We start from the raw sequence: 13,400 nt of genomic DNA, 5'->3' as shown, positions 1-13,400 counted from the left end.
GCTCTCAAACGCCTGTGGACGTGCCTCGGAGTGTCCGCTGGCATTGATCAAGCACACCTCAAATTTCACTAATTACATCTGGGCGTCTCATATTAGATTCTTAAATCCATACAAAGACATGCAAACGAAATAAACCTACATACTACGTCGATTACCTAACTACTCATCGTCGGAGATGTCGACGATCTCCGTGCCCAGCTCCGGCAGCATTGGCGGTAGCTGCAGCTCTGGCTCCTCCGGCTGCTCCGTTCCAGCCTCCTCCGCCTCAATCTCCGCGTCGAGTTCGGCGAAAAGCACTCGGACGCCGCCTGCTTCTACCGGAGGAACGCTCGGTTCGTCTTCACATAGGCCTCATTCTAGATGGACTTCAGGATGGCCTGCTGCTCCGCCATCTCGTCGGACTGGGGACGATGAACTCCGCCTCCGCCTGCTCCATGTTGAAGCCCGGCAACTGCTGCTCCACCTCCTCCACCTCCATCAGAGCCAGCTCCTCCTTCTACTCTTTCCCTGGCTGCTCCTCCTCCTTCGGCTCCGGGGAATCTGGAGGCCCCCCGACACGCGCGGCGTGTCTCGCACGGATCTCCTGCTGGATCTCGTCGCGACGCTCCGACGTGAGCATTGCGTACTAGGTGATCTTCCTCCGGACCATGACGGAGCGTCGGAACCGGAAAGGGAGGAAGTGGATGGGCTCAGACTGGCGGCGCGGAAAGGGGGGTGGATGGACTAGGGTTGCGGGACTCCGACCGGGTTAAATAGGTCGATTTGCTCTCGGACGGCGAAGCAGAGCGGCGCCACGCGGAATTCAAACCGCGGCGACGGAGGAGGCGTCCGTCGGACCACCTGGTTTTCAGGGGAGTCCGCGTGGGACACCTTTGTCAGTCCTACATGGCGGGCGTGTCCGGGCGCCCCCATATCCACCTCATATTTGGGCTGGATATGAGGGATGCCGGTCAACCCGGGCGTTTAAGGCTAGTGTGAAGGGTCCGTTTGGGTCAGAAAATCATGACCAGTCAGTGATCGGGCGGCCCGCCCGAGCGTATGAGACGGGTTTGAGGTGCCCGGCTGTAGATGCTCTTACTAGTATGTCCCATAGACTTCTGTAAACAAAAACGTAATTTACCCTCCGGTTCTGCGGAATTGCACAGTGGCACACGAGTGTGGCGCACTCATCTGCCAAGTCCTACCGTTCGCTCATTTTGCCTCGCGATTCACGCATTAGTTCAATCCAGCACAAGAGCACAGTAAAAAATAAAATGCCTCAAAAAAATAAGTTTCAACGATGAAACCTATGGTTTTTGCATCTAAGACTGCCAAGTTTCAACCAATTCAGAGATATAATTTCGAGCAATTTTTTTGTTGGTCTTAGACACAAAATAATTGATTTTTTATCGGTTGCTCGTATTAAGTGTCAACATTGAAACTTAACATGTTTTTTAATAACTCATCAAAATATATTCAAAATGAATCTTGTTTGAAAATGATGGCCATGAGAAACATGAATATGAAAACAAAACTTAATTCAAATTTTCATTTAAAATATATAAAACTTTGAAAATCGAAAGCCAAAATAAAAAGCGAGCACCAAAGACATACGTGCTCCCGCACTTGTGTGCCACAAATCATCTCCCTTCCGGCCACTTTTCACCTCAAACTATTCTAAAGCCCGTTCGCCCATCCATGCTACCGAAACTCCAGGGAGAATCTATTCAATGATTCAGGTGTAGGCAGCGCCGGAATCATCGTTTGGAATTTCCGATGCGAGGTAGCTGATGGGGGGATGGTGCGTCGACAAGGAATACTAGGGGGAGATATTGTTCTTCGGAGGTGACCGACAGCGGTCGGGACACGACAAGGTTTTTCTGGTTTGGACAGACTCTTTTGCCTTGTAGTTGTGTTTTCGTTGGTAGTTGTCTTTAGACTAACCCGGTGTGATGTTCGTGCTACGCTCATTGTTCACAGCGAGTGATAGTCATATTATACTACAATTATCTTCTTTTATAAAACTATGATACACAATTTTACTACTCATAGAAAATAAATTCTGACGTGAGGCACTATGTCGTAGTGTTCAGGAAGCAGAGAAGGTTGTGTGCTCTCAGAGCACATCTGGTTCGTTCGTGGGAGATCTATATGCTAGTGATTATGGATCCATGCCCACCTACGCAGACCCTCAAACCATCTGTAACCGTTCGGACTGAGCGATCCAAACTTAGTTTGCTATCCAACATGATACCCCATCGATCGATGTGTTCATGGCAGTGAGCGTCGCTTCAAAGTGCTAGCGTGCATTCATGCCACAATAGAGTGAGACATGACCTTTCATTGGAGCCGACATTGAAGCGGCGCGTTAGCCGAGAGCGCCGCCAGCGCCGCATCCCAGTCGCCGTGCCTGTTCAATGTCAGAGAGACGTGATTGGATGAAGCGGGACGGCTATCTACCACATTCACATCGACAGCACGTCCGTCTGTCTGGCAGCATTAAATAGGCACGACGGCTGAGAAACTCACTCAGGCGCCCACATTCAAACACCCGCCACTTGGCCTAGCCAGTGCTCGCAATTTATGCCTGCCCATGCCCGGCGCCTGCGCAGCTCCTCGTCGTGTGCCGCTGTGTTTGCGGAACCGTCGACACCGGGATCCGCTCCGGATCGAGGTGCCATTAGTGCGGTAGCGTCACGTGGAGGTAAGGCACCGGCTGCCTGAATTCCCAGTGCCACCGCGCTTGGTGCACCGGGATGTGCAGACGCTGCCGACCCGAGTGGGCACGCGCCAATGGCGAAGGAGGAGCACAGGAGGATGAGGGCGCCGGGGGTGCCCTTGCCCTTGCCGCTGCCGGAGCTACTGCTGAAGAGCCCCATGACTAGGGTTTGGGTTGTCGCCAGCGAGGAAGCACGAAGGGGGTGGTGGGGGCAGATGTGGATGCCCCCACCCCCTCCGCACGCGTGGGTTAAAAAACGACGCTTCCACTAGCTGACTAGTGGGCTCGGTGTCGATGGTCGTCATAAATTAGACGGCCAGTGGTAGTTGGACGACCGCCAAATGAAACCGCGGTGGACGCATTTCAGACGCAATTTTGGACTAAAAATGGGTCCGCGCGGACGTGAAGTAGACGGTTTTTAGGAATGGGTCAGCACGTTGGACCGGTATTTTTATCCACGGCGACCCAAACGAATATAAACGAACGAAATAGGTCGACCCGTTGAAGTTGCTCTTACAACTTTTTAATAATGGTTGTCTCTCGAACTAAGACATGTTTGGCGGCCACACGTTGTCAAACTCTCATAAGTGTGGAAAAAACGTCTTACTCCGTTTACAGTGAGTACTACACGGCGTCCACCATATTGAGCCATCCGCTGCCACCGTACTCTGTTTCGTGACCTCTGAACTCTTGCTGAGTTGCGAGGATAGCTACCGTGAAATGAGCTTTTTAGAGCTCCGTTACAAAAGATCCTTCAATCAGGCCGGTACAGTTAGGTAAAGCAGCTGCTTGTCCATGTGCGTACGTATTTTAAGGAAGATATGCTTTATCGTTGGTTTCTGGTTGAATCATTTCACTAGCACTGAGAAAGATGCTTAGGTTCCAAAGTAGTTTTCGGCCATATGTCCATCCACCGGGAGAACAGAGTACTACTGACTCAATTCGATCCAACAAAAGATAAAGTGCACTCACGATTAAAGCCATGATGGAGCCCTCCCCGGAAAGAAATTTTGTCATGATGGAGTACGTCCTTTTATTTTGCAGGGGCATGTCTACATTTGTTAGGTTGCTTATATGGAATTATCGATATACGCCTGTAGTTTTCTCATCAATATATACCTTTTCCCAACGGAAGCGAAACCCCGCAGCCAGCGTCTAAATAACAACCCCCCCCCCCCCCCCCCCCCCCCCCCCCCCCCCCCCCCCCTCCCCCCTCTCTTCTCCATCTGCGATTGCTTCGGCACAATGATTCTCGTCTCTCCATCGTTGTGTACTAAGTTTTGGTTAGCTTTTCATGTCGCGGTGTTATCGTTCCAACGTGATGGTGGTGTTGTCTCAAATTAAAGTCATGTGGCCCCAGTCCATGGCACTTTTGTCTGTGTTGTTAAGGTGCTTGGGGTATTTAGAACCCTACTTTTTTCATGGATAACGGGTTGTTCGTTGTGTCGGTGTAGCTAAATAGGCCCGTTGGTGGTAAACATTGTCTTATATATGTCCTTCTTCTGAGACTCCGTGAGCAAGGTCGATACCTCGAGATATACATGCATGTGTGTCTATATCAAGGCATTGCTCGTTGCCATTGATAATCTCCATTATACACGACAATCTGCTATTACGGCGGTTCGATGTTTTGCTCCTTCACTGGCTTCTATAGATACCATAACAGTTGGAAGTTCTCGATATTGTCCATTCCCGACAAGAGCTATAGTAACACAATGATTCTCGATATTGTCCATTCCATGTTGTTTAGGCCTGATGTGTGAGCACATTGTTTTTAAATGTGATTGAATAAAGTTGACTACAGTGATCGTTTAAAAAAAGGTGGTTGAAACCCTCCACCGCCTCTGCATCCAAGGATGCACACAATCATTTTTATTAAATTATTCAACAAAGTGACAAAATATATACATGGATCAACCCAAAACCGCCTTTCTAGTGACATCTGCCGCTACACTTACAAGGGAGCTGAGAACACCAACCGATTTAGCAGATGATTGAAAAAGGGTAACTCTTACCATACTGAAAAAGAACATCACCATGCTTAAACAATCTTAAGTAAACTTTTTCTCAGCAGTTTGCTCTTAATAAACAATCTTAGGTAAACCTTTTCTCACCTGTTGGCTCTAACCTTTCTCGAAAGAGCAGCTAGGCAGTAATCTGAAAACAAAATTACAATACCTTCAAGCTTACGCTCCATTTCAGCCTCATCATCCACTGAAATTAATCCCACACCAAACCAATCACCGAGGCTCATAAATCTTCGCTGCCTTGTCATATTCCCTTCTTCTGAGACTCCTTGAGCAAGGTCGACACCCTAGTCGAAAGATATAGACATGGATGTGTGTCATGTCTATATCAAGGCGTCGACCCCGTTGATATGCTCATTGTGATCGCTAATCTCCATTGTATGCAACAATCTTCGATTACGGTGGTTCAATGAGATTTGCTTCTAGATGCCATAATGGTTGAAATTTCTCGATTCCATGTAGTTTAGGCCTGATGCGTGAACACATTGTTTTTGGAAAAATATGGTTGAATAAAAGAATGTGACCACATGGATCATGTGACGTAGATGATTGAAAAACAGTAACTTCTATCATAAACAAAAAGACCCCCACCATGCTTAAACAATTTTAAGTAAACTTTTTCTCACCTGTTTGCTCTTAAACAATCTTAAGCAGTAAACTTTTTCTCACCTGTTTGCTCTAACCTTTCTCCAAAGACCAGACAACATCTAACCTCAAAAATAAAATCACAACACCTTGAAGCTTACACTACATTATTCCACCCTCATCAGCCACTCAAATTAAACCCCACAGCAAACCAATCACCCACTCCGAGGCCAATAAACCTCCCCTGCCATGCCACTCTCACCGCTCTCCACTCTGCTTTTTTTTTCTTAATGGCTGCCAATAGGCCTGATGCTTGAATACATTATTTTTGGAAAAAGAATGGCCGAATAAAGAATTAGACGATAGGGGTCATGTGACGTAGATGTTTGAAACAGTAACTTTTACATATCATAATGAAACAGAAGTCCACCTTACCTAGACAATCACAAGTAAACTTTTTCTCACCTATTTGCTCCAACCTTTCTCGAGAGAGCAGACAACTTGTACTAGCAAAAATAAAATGGGAGAGGATTCTCGTCTCACGGTCATTGTTTACTAAGAGCATCTACGGGCGGACTTCTCAAATCCATTTCATACGTTTGGGCGGGCCGTCGGGTGACCGATCATGTTTTTTTGACCCAGACGGATGCCTCAAACGGGCCTCGAATGTGTGGACTGACCGGCACCTCCCATATTCAACCCAAATATGAGGTGAATATAGAGGCGCCCGGGCACGCCCGTCATGTCAGACCCGACCCATGCTGGCCCACCCGACCCCATTTATTTGTTCCCATCCGCTCTCCGAAGCAAACCCTAACCACTCCACTCCCCTCCTTCACCCGAGCTCATCTTCGGTGGTTTCTGGCTTCTCCGCCATGGCAGGCAGCGGATCGGACTCCGACCAGTCCGGATCCGTCGACTGGGGTGTCATCCCGTGTGGGTTGGAGGAGGCAATGGCAGTCCGCATTGCACTCCGCCGCTCTCGGGAGGACAGCGCCCGACCGACGGACGAATCTGTCCGCCGCGACGCCATAGCGTCGGCTCTCCAGGCACCCGGGTCCTCTGGTGCTGGATCCTCGCGGTCCGGCCCGGAACACCTCTCCTTCCCCATCACCGGTCGGGCAGAATATGAATCCCACCAGGAACGGGTGGCCCGCCCTGCGAAGGAGAGGATAAGGGCTGCCAAGGCCCGTATCGCGGCGGAAATGGCGGTGGCAGAGGCGGCTGATGCGGCAGCGCGAGCGGCCCCAGAGGAGGAAATCATCTGCGTCTGCATTGTGAAGAAACGGCATCGGAGGAACACGCGCGCCCTCGTCCGAGAGCAGAATCGGGCGGTCTATGCCATGGCCGGACTGCCGCCGAAAGAGGAGAAGCAGGACATCGACGACGAGCAGATCTGGCTCGATCCGTACTGTGTCTTCGACCGGTACTTCCACGAGAAGGACGGCAGGGGCACCGGGAAGGGCAAGGGAAACCGTGGATGAACTCCACCATAGCCAAACATGCCAAATTTTGGCAATCCGATGACATGTTTAGTGTAGTGTGATGGAGTAGCCGGATGATGCATGTGCGTCGACGTAGTTGCATGAGTTTGTACAGATTTGAGATATGGTAATTGAGGTGTCCGGATGTGGATTACATTATTTAAGGGGTGCCCGGTCAGTGCTCGCGGACGCGTCCGGGCGTTTGAGGGATCAGATTTGTTAAGTCCAACTATAGATGCTCTAAATTTATGTTATGGCCTCATCGTTCCGGCGTGATGGTGGTGTTGTCTCAAATTAAAGTCATGTGGCCCCAATCCAGTCTTGGTGGCACTTTGTTTGTGATGTTAGAGCATCTACAACCCCTCCTTTGCCGGAGCTGGCAAAACTTGTTGTAATAAACAGTTGAGAAATTGTCGTATTAAGACCCCATAAGATCAGAACAGCAATCGCCGAAGATGAAGAGTAGCACAATGATTTGAAAATTTTGAGGCATAGCATCTGGCATGTAATCTCCATGTTATTTATGCTTCATGCCTGAACACAATATTTTTGGAAAAATATGCTTGAATAAAAGAATTTGACCACAGGGATCACGTGACGTAGATGATTGAAAAACAGTAACTTCTATCATAAAGAAAAAGACCTCCACCATACTTAAACAATCTTAAGTAGTAAACTTTTTCTCACCTGTTCGCTCTTAATCAATCCTAAGTAAACTTTTTTCTCACCTGTTTGCTCTAACCTTTCTCCAAAGACCAGACAACATCTAACCTCAAAAATAAAATCACAACACCTTGAAGCTTACACTACATTATTTCAGCCTCATCAGCCACTCAAATTAAACCCCACAGCAAACCAATCGCCCACTCCGAGGCCAGTAAACCTCCCCTGCCATGTCACTCTCACTGCTCTCGACTCTGCTTTTTTTCTTAACGGCTGCCACTCTCTTCATCTCTTCTGAGCCGTCCATCATCTCACCTGCCGTCGATTTCTCCTGCCTGCCACGGCCTGCGTCCCTGTCCACCATTTCCTCGCAAGAAAACAAGCCCGGGATCAGAGCTCCGGTCCATGCCAAGAACAAGAAGCTCTCTCTCCTTCCTCCTCCCTCTCTCTCCCTCTTCTGCTTTTGGCGGGGGCTCTGCTCCGCTCACTGCTCACCACCCCACCCAGTACAAAACCACCACCGCTAGTTAGCTTCAGAGACAAAGCAGTAGACCACTACTGACTGGATACAACACTCTCTGCCTCCGTAGCTAGTGAAGCAGAGCTTGCTTGCTCCGAGCTCGAGGTCGCCATGAGAGCCATCGCGGCGGCGAAGGGCCCGCACGGGAACGACCCGATGTCGTCCTCCAGGAGGCACTTCAGGTGGCCGGTTCTTGGCAAGAGCGGCAGCCGTGGCGCCGGCGCGGCCAGCGGGGACGAGGGGTATGTGAGGGGCTCGGAGGCCGAGGAGGAGGAGGAGGAGGACGAGCGCGCCATGGCCTTCTCGTCCGCCTGCCCCTCCTTCCACTCCGAGGACTTCGTGTCCCCTCCCAAGAAGCCGGTGACGGGGACCGCCGCGCCAGCGCAGGAGAAGCAGCAGCAGAGGAGGAAGGTCCGGACGGCGGTGGCGCGGCTGCGGTCGGCGCTGTCGGCGGCCGTGTCGGGGCGGCGGCGGCAGGTGGGGCTCGGCGCGCGGCTCACCGGCACGCTCTACGGCCACCGGCGCGGCCACGTGCACCTGGCGTTCCAGACGGACCCGCGCGCGTGCCCGGCGCTGCTGCTGGAGCTGGCCGCGCCCACGGGGGCCCTGGTGCGCGAGATGGCGTCCGGCCTGGTGCGCATCGCCCTCGAGTGCGAGCGCGCCAAGGCCGCCACCGGGGGCGGCGACGGGGGCGGGAGGAAGCTGGTGGAGGAGACGGTGTGGCGCGCGTACGTGAACGGGAAGAGCTGCGGGTACGCGGTGCGGCGCGAGTGCGGGGCCGCGGACTGGCGCGTGCTCCGCGCGCTGGAGCCGGTGTCGATGGGCGCCGGGGTGATCCCCGCGGCGAGCTGCGGCGGCGGGGAGGGCGACGTGATGTACATGCGCGCCCGGTTCGAGCGGGTGGTGGGGTCCCGCGACTCGGAGGCCTTCTACATGATGAACCCCGACAGCAGCAGCTCCGGCTCCGGCATCAATGGCGGGCCCGAGCTCAGCGTCTACCTCCTCAGAGTCTGATCGGCCGGCACGGCAGGTGGATGGTCGTCGGTCAACTAGCGTTTCTTTCGGTTTTGTGCATTCGGTTGGTGGAAACGGGTTAGGCTTCAGGGGGCGTTTACGCTCGTTGGAAGCGTAAACGGGGGTGGGAACCAAATACTACGTTCTGTTGTTTAGCAAGCAGGGGAGTCATTTGCTAGTGTTGGGTGTAATGATTCTGTAGATTGAGACGAATAGTTTGGATGGACTCCGGACAACTGAACTGGAGTGGTAGTAGCTCTACCAGTAGTACCACGCATGTTGCGATCATCAATAAAATAGTATTATCATTCGGGTATCTTGTAGTTTTGTCCTTCATTTTGTATCTTTGGGCCTCTTTGATTCAAATATTTTATTAGGAACTCCGAATTTCTTATATGCTTCATAAAATTTCTATGGTTTTTCCTTGATGCAATCAAAATCAAAATTCAATAAGATTCAAATGGACATGACATTCAAACCCTTCAAATGGATTCAAGGGCGTTTTCGGGATGCTGGTCCTTTAGGACACGTGCATGAACACTTCTTGGCTGGTTTATTGACAAGGTCAAACCGACTTCGATAGAGGGGCGGCGCATCGGCTGTTTGGTGATCCATTGTCTTCATGTAAAAAAATTATCATAACTGTGAACCCTCGAGAGGTCAAATTTGTCTATTATGATTGTAAATGCCCTTGTTCATATACCATCGGCCGGCTGTCAGAGGTGCAGAATGTGAAAACACGTCACGTTGTGGACTGATAGACAGGTACTTACGTCCATGCAAAAAAAAAGGACAGGTACGTACGTACTGGTAGGAACAAGTTTTCTCCACCCTTCTCAAAAGACTCAAATTTTACCACTTTGTGGTGGGCCGCCCTCGCTCTAGCATTCAGCCTTTTCCTTTACTCTCTTTTGCCGCCCCGTTTGTTTACTGTGCGTCCTGTCCATTCGATTACCAATCACCTGCTCATGCATCGCTCAGAAACAAAAACAAAAAAACTGCTCCAAATCATTTGAAAAAAAACAAGGTTAGAAACCCATTTGCAAAAATAGCCAAAACAAAACACACACACACAATACGAATATCGGGAGACGGGGAGACCGGGAGAGTGAACCTCTTCGTTCGCTTTCATGAAAACCGCTCCAGTGAGGCGATCGAAGGCGATCTTCTGCCTTCCCTCTTCCTCTCCGTCTGTCGCTCCAGCGACGGGAGCGGACGCGGACCCTGGCAGTTAGAGCATCTCCAGCCGTTCGACCTCCCAGAACGTTAAAAAAGAACGGTCTAGGGACGCACCGGCGCTAGTTCGGCCCCCGGGGGCGACCTAGCTCCTAGTCACGCCCCCAGGCGCCGGCCCTAGGACGCGAAAAATTCAAACTTGGTCGTTCCCGCTCACAAAAGGCGTCACAAGTCGGGCGATCGCAAGCCACAGTTCGGCGTACAAAAAATAGAGCGGCAGAAGTTCGCGTGCGCATCACTCGGCGGGCTCTGCCCCAGGCGTCGGCGGAGTTGGCGTGCGCGGGCTTGGCGGTGTCGGAGCAGCCTCTGCGCTGGGCGGCGTCGGCGCGGCTTTGGTGGTGCTGGGCGTCGTCACGCGGGCTTGGCGTCGGCGTCGGCGTGTGCGTTGGCGTCGGCGTCGGCGGCCTTGTCGAGGGAAGCTGGTTCAGGATGAGGCCTTGACCGCCTCGTCGGTGCTCTGGAGCATGTCTGCCCCGCCCAGCAGGAAAGCCAGGTCGGTGTTTCTCTTCTTCGCGGCGACGTTCGTCCGAAGCAGATCGAGCTTGACGGCGCTGCTCGACATCAACGCCGACCACTGCGCCTCGGTCTTCTCTTCACGAAGGACGGCCCGGGCCTGCGCGTCGGTGAGGCAGTGCTCGATGGACTCCTGCACTCGAGCGGTGACCGCGTCGGCGTATTTCCCCTTCTTGGTAACTTTGTTGCCGTCCGGCCGCCCTTCCGATGCGCCAGGGGTCGGCGCGTCCGGCTTGTAGGTCTCCTTGGCCTTGTCGAGGGTGTGCCGGACTTCCGCCCACTTCTCGCACTTGTCAATGTGCTTGTAGACGTGGAGGTACTTGAATTCAGCGTCGCTGTTGCTCCACCGGTACAGGGTGAACATGCGCAGCAACTGCGCGGAGGGACAAACAGTTGGCGCGGGTACACGGCGAAGAGAGGCGGGAGGCCGGCGTGGCATACCTGATCCTCGACGCTGGTGCCGCTCTTCGGGCGAGCCGCGACCTCCTCGACGACCCCATGCCATTTGTTGCACGCCCCCTGGATACGCCCCCAATGGTTCGCCATCGCCTTGGAGCTGCGCTGCATGTAGACGCCTTTGAAGTAGGGGTCGACGAGTTTGCGCTCGTCGAACTCGGCCTTGATGCGGTCCCAGTAGGGGTCGACGCTCTGCTTCGTGCCGGTCGTCGGGTCGAGGCAGACGACTTTACATGCTTCGGCGAGGCATTCCTTCTCCTTGGATGCCCACTTGATGCGCGGCTCGCCTGTCCTGACCCAGGTGCGAGTAGGGCAGCGGGCCACGGCGTAGCGCGGGCGTCGGGGATGAAGCGTAGGCGGGCGGCGAGTAGTTGTATGGAGGGTACTGCACGCCGACGAAGGCGGGTGAGGGCGTGCGCTGGACCGCGTATCCATGGGGGAAGGTGACGTTTGGGTTGAACCCACCGTGCGCGTCACCGTCGGCGTAGCCCGGCGAGGGCGATGCCCATGGTTGCGGAGAGTCGACGCCTTGCTGACCCCAGGGCGCGTACTGGGCGTGGCTTCCGGGTGGATTCATCATCCCCGCGTGAGCCGCCTCAGCTTTGATTTGGTCCGCCGAGGCAGTCGCAGCCGTGCGCGCCGCGTTGTCGCGGGCCTTCTTCGCGATGGCCCTATTCCGCCGGTCGGCGGTGACAGCCTCCCGCCGCTGAACTTCCGCCCTTCACTCGGCGTTTGTCATGCCCGGTGGCTTGGTCGGCGGCGCCCTCGGCTTTCTCTACTTCGGCTGGGCGACGGAGGCGGTCGCGGTTGCCGCCGCGCGGGGGGCAACGTACTTCTTCGGTGGCATGGCGGCCGGCTGGGAGGGAGGCGAGCGGGAGGGAGTTTGGCGGGAGGAGGGAAGAGTACGGGAGGGAAGTGGGGAAAACGCGGGAAGAAACGGCGGGAACAGGCGCTCGCCTCACCGACAAGGCAGACCCACGCGCCCTTTTCGCTTGAGCCGGCGCCCCAGGCGCCCTCCAGGAAGCCGGGTTCGGCCTGAATCCGCCGGCACCAGTTTCGCCCCGAGCCGGCGAAAAACGGGCTTTTGGGGCGTGACTGGGCCGTTTTTTCGACGCCGGCGCGGCAAAATCGCTTGGGGAGGGCGTGTTGGGGGCGCGGCTGGAGATGCTCTTATTGTTCGGTAGGAAGATAGGTTAGGCATAGTTTTCTGTTAGAGATGTTGCATCAATGGTGGAGACGGCGCCATGTCGGAATAATCTGCTTCTGCTAATTACTCCATATATGTGACGTTCTAATGGATGGCACCGAGGAGCCGGTGGCTCGGTCTTCTTACCGGTCTTTCAAATCTGATGAGATTTGTGTCCGATAGTTGACGCACAACACTCTCTCAGATGCATTGGCATTGTCTGTTATGGTTGTGTTTGGTGTCTTGCAGTGAGGTGTGTGGATGGCGACAAACAGCAGCGTTCCTCTTCTTCGACCGCGTCGGATGAAGTTGACGGTGCTCCGGTGATGAAGAACCCCGGCTGACGTGCCACAAAGTCACTTGCGGCGGTCCGGTTCATTGGCTTGAAAATCATCCTTGTATGCAAAGGTGCCTCTTCAGATTTGGGTATGACGGTAACTCATCTCTTTCTTCAGTGTTGCCTCGGCGACTACAGAATACGATGGTGGACGGAGTTTTGGCATGGCACAAAATTCTGTTGAAGTGAAAATTCTAGTTTTTACTTCTTGTGGAGTCTTTGTTGCAAGACATTCTCATGTGGTGACATTATGTATGTCCCATGTGATCACATTGTGCACACTGTACAAGAATAACGGGACACGCGATCAAAGCTAGGCACCAATGCTTGAGAAACCATGGATCAAGAAACAAAGGCAAAGCATGGAGTACGTCGGTCCTTGAATGGCATGGCATGTGGAGTGGTGGAAGCTGCCGGGGCGAGAGCGGGCTGGTGGTTGCGGGTGACACAAAGACGACACGGGCCGTGGTCCCTGCGCCGAGGGGCACTCGACATGGATGCATGCCTAGCCTAGCCTCTATCCCTACGTACTAGTGCCTATCGCTACTGCCTAGTCGCATTTTGTTGGCCATCCCGAGGCAGCACAGCACTGCGCTGCTGCATGGCAGAAGCCGCCCATCACTCGCCCGGTACCGTCGCACATCGCCCGCACAGTGCATGGCTGCACCTGCAGAATTCCGG

At 53.3% G+C, this 13,400-nt stretch overlaps 1 protein-coding gene across 1 annotated transcript; it reads left to right on the top strand.

The window, feature by feature from the left end:
* The first annotated feature begins 7,508 nt into the window (after positions 1 to 7,508).
* On the top strand, positions 7,509 to 9,307 carry LOC125530360 (protein MIZU-KUSSEI 1-like). Its single transcript, XM_048694768.1, has one exon. It carries the CDS (start codon positions 8,089 to 8,091, stop codon positions 8,989 to 8,991), a length of 903 nt encoding a protein of 300 aa, XP_048550725.1. The 5' UTR covers positions 7,509 to 8,088; the 3' UTR covers positions 8,992 to 9,307.
* The last annotated feature ends 4,093 nt before the right edge of the window (positions 9,308 to 13,400 follow it).

Source organism: Triticum urartu, chromosome 1 (genome assembly GCF_003073215.2).
Source record: "Triticum urartu cultivar G1812 chromosome 1, Tu2.1, whole genome shotgun sequence".
NCBI classification, from domain to species: Eukaryota; Viridiplantae; Streptophyta; class Magnoliopsida; order Poales; family Poaceae; genus Triticum; species Triticum urartu.
The sequence above is the reverse complement of the archived record's forward strand: the minus strand, read 5'-3'. Positions and strand labels throughout refer to the sequence as shown.

Bases quoted from the DNA above. Each gene is read 5' to 3' on its own strand.
- LOC125530360 (XM_048694768.1), top strand. From the start codon at position 8,089: ATGAGAGCCATCGCGGCGGCGAAGGGCCCGCACGGGAACGACCCGATG.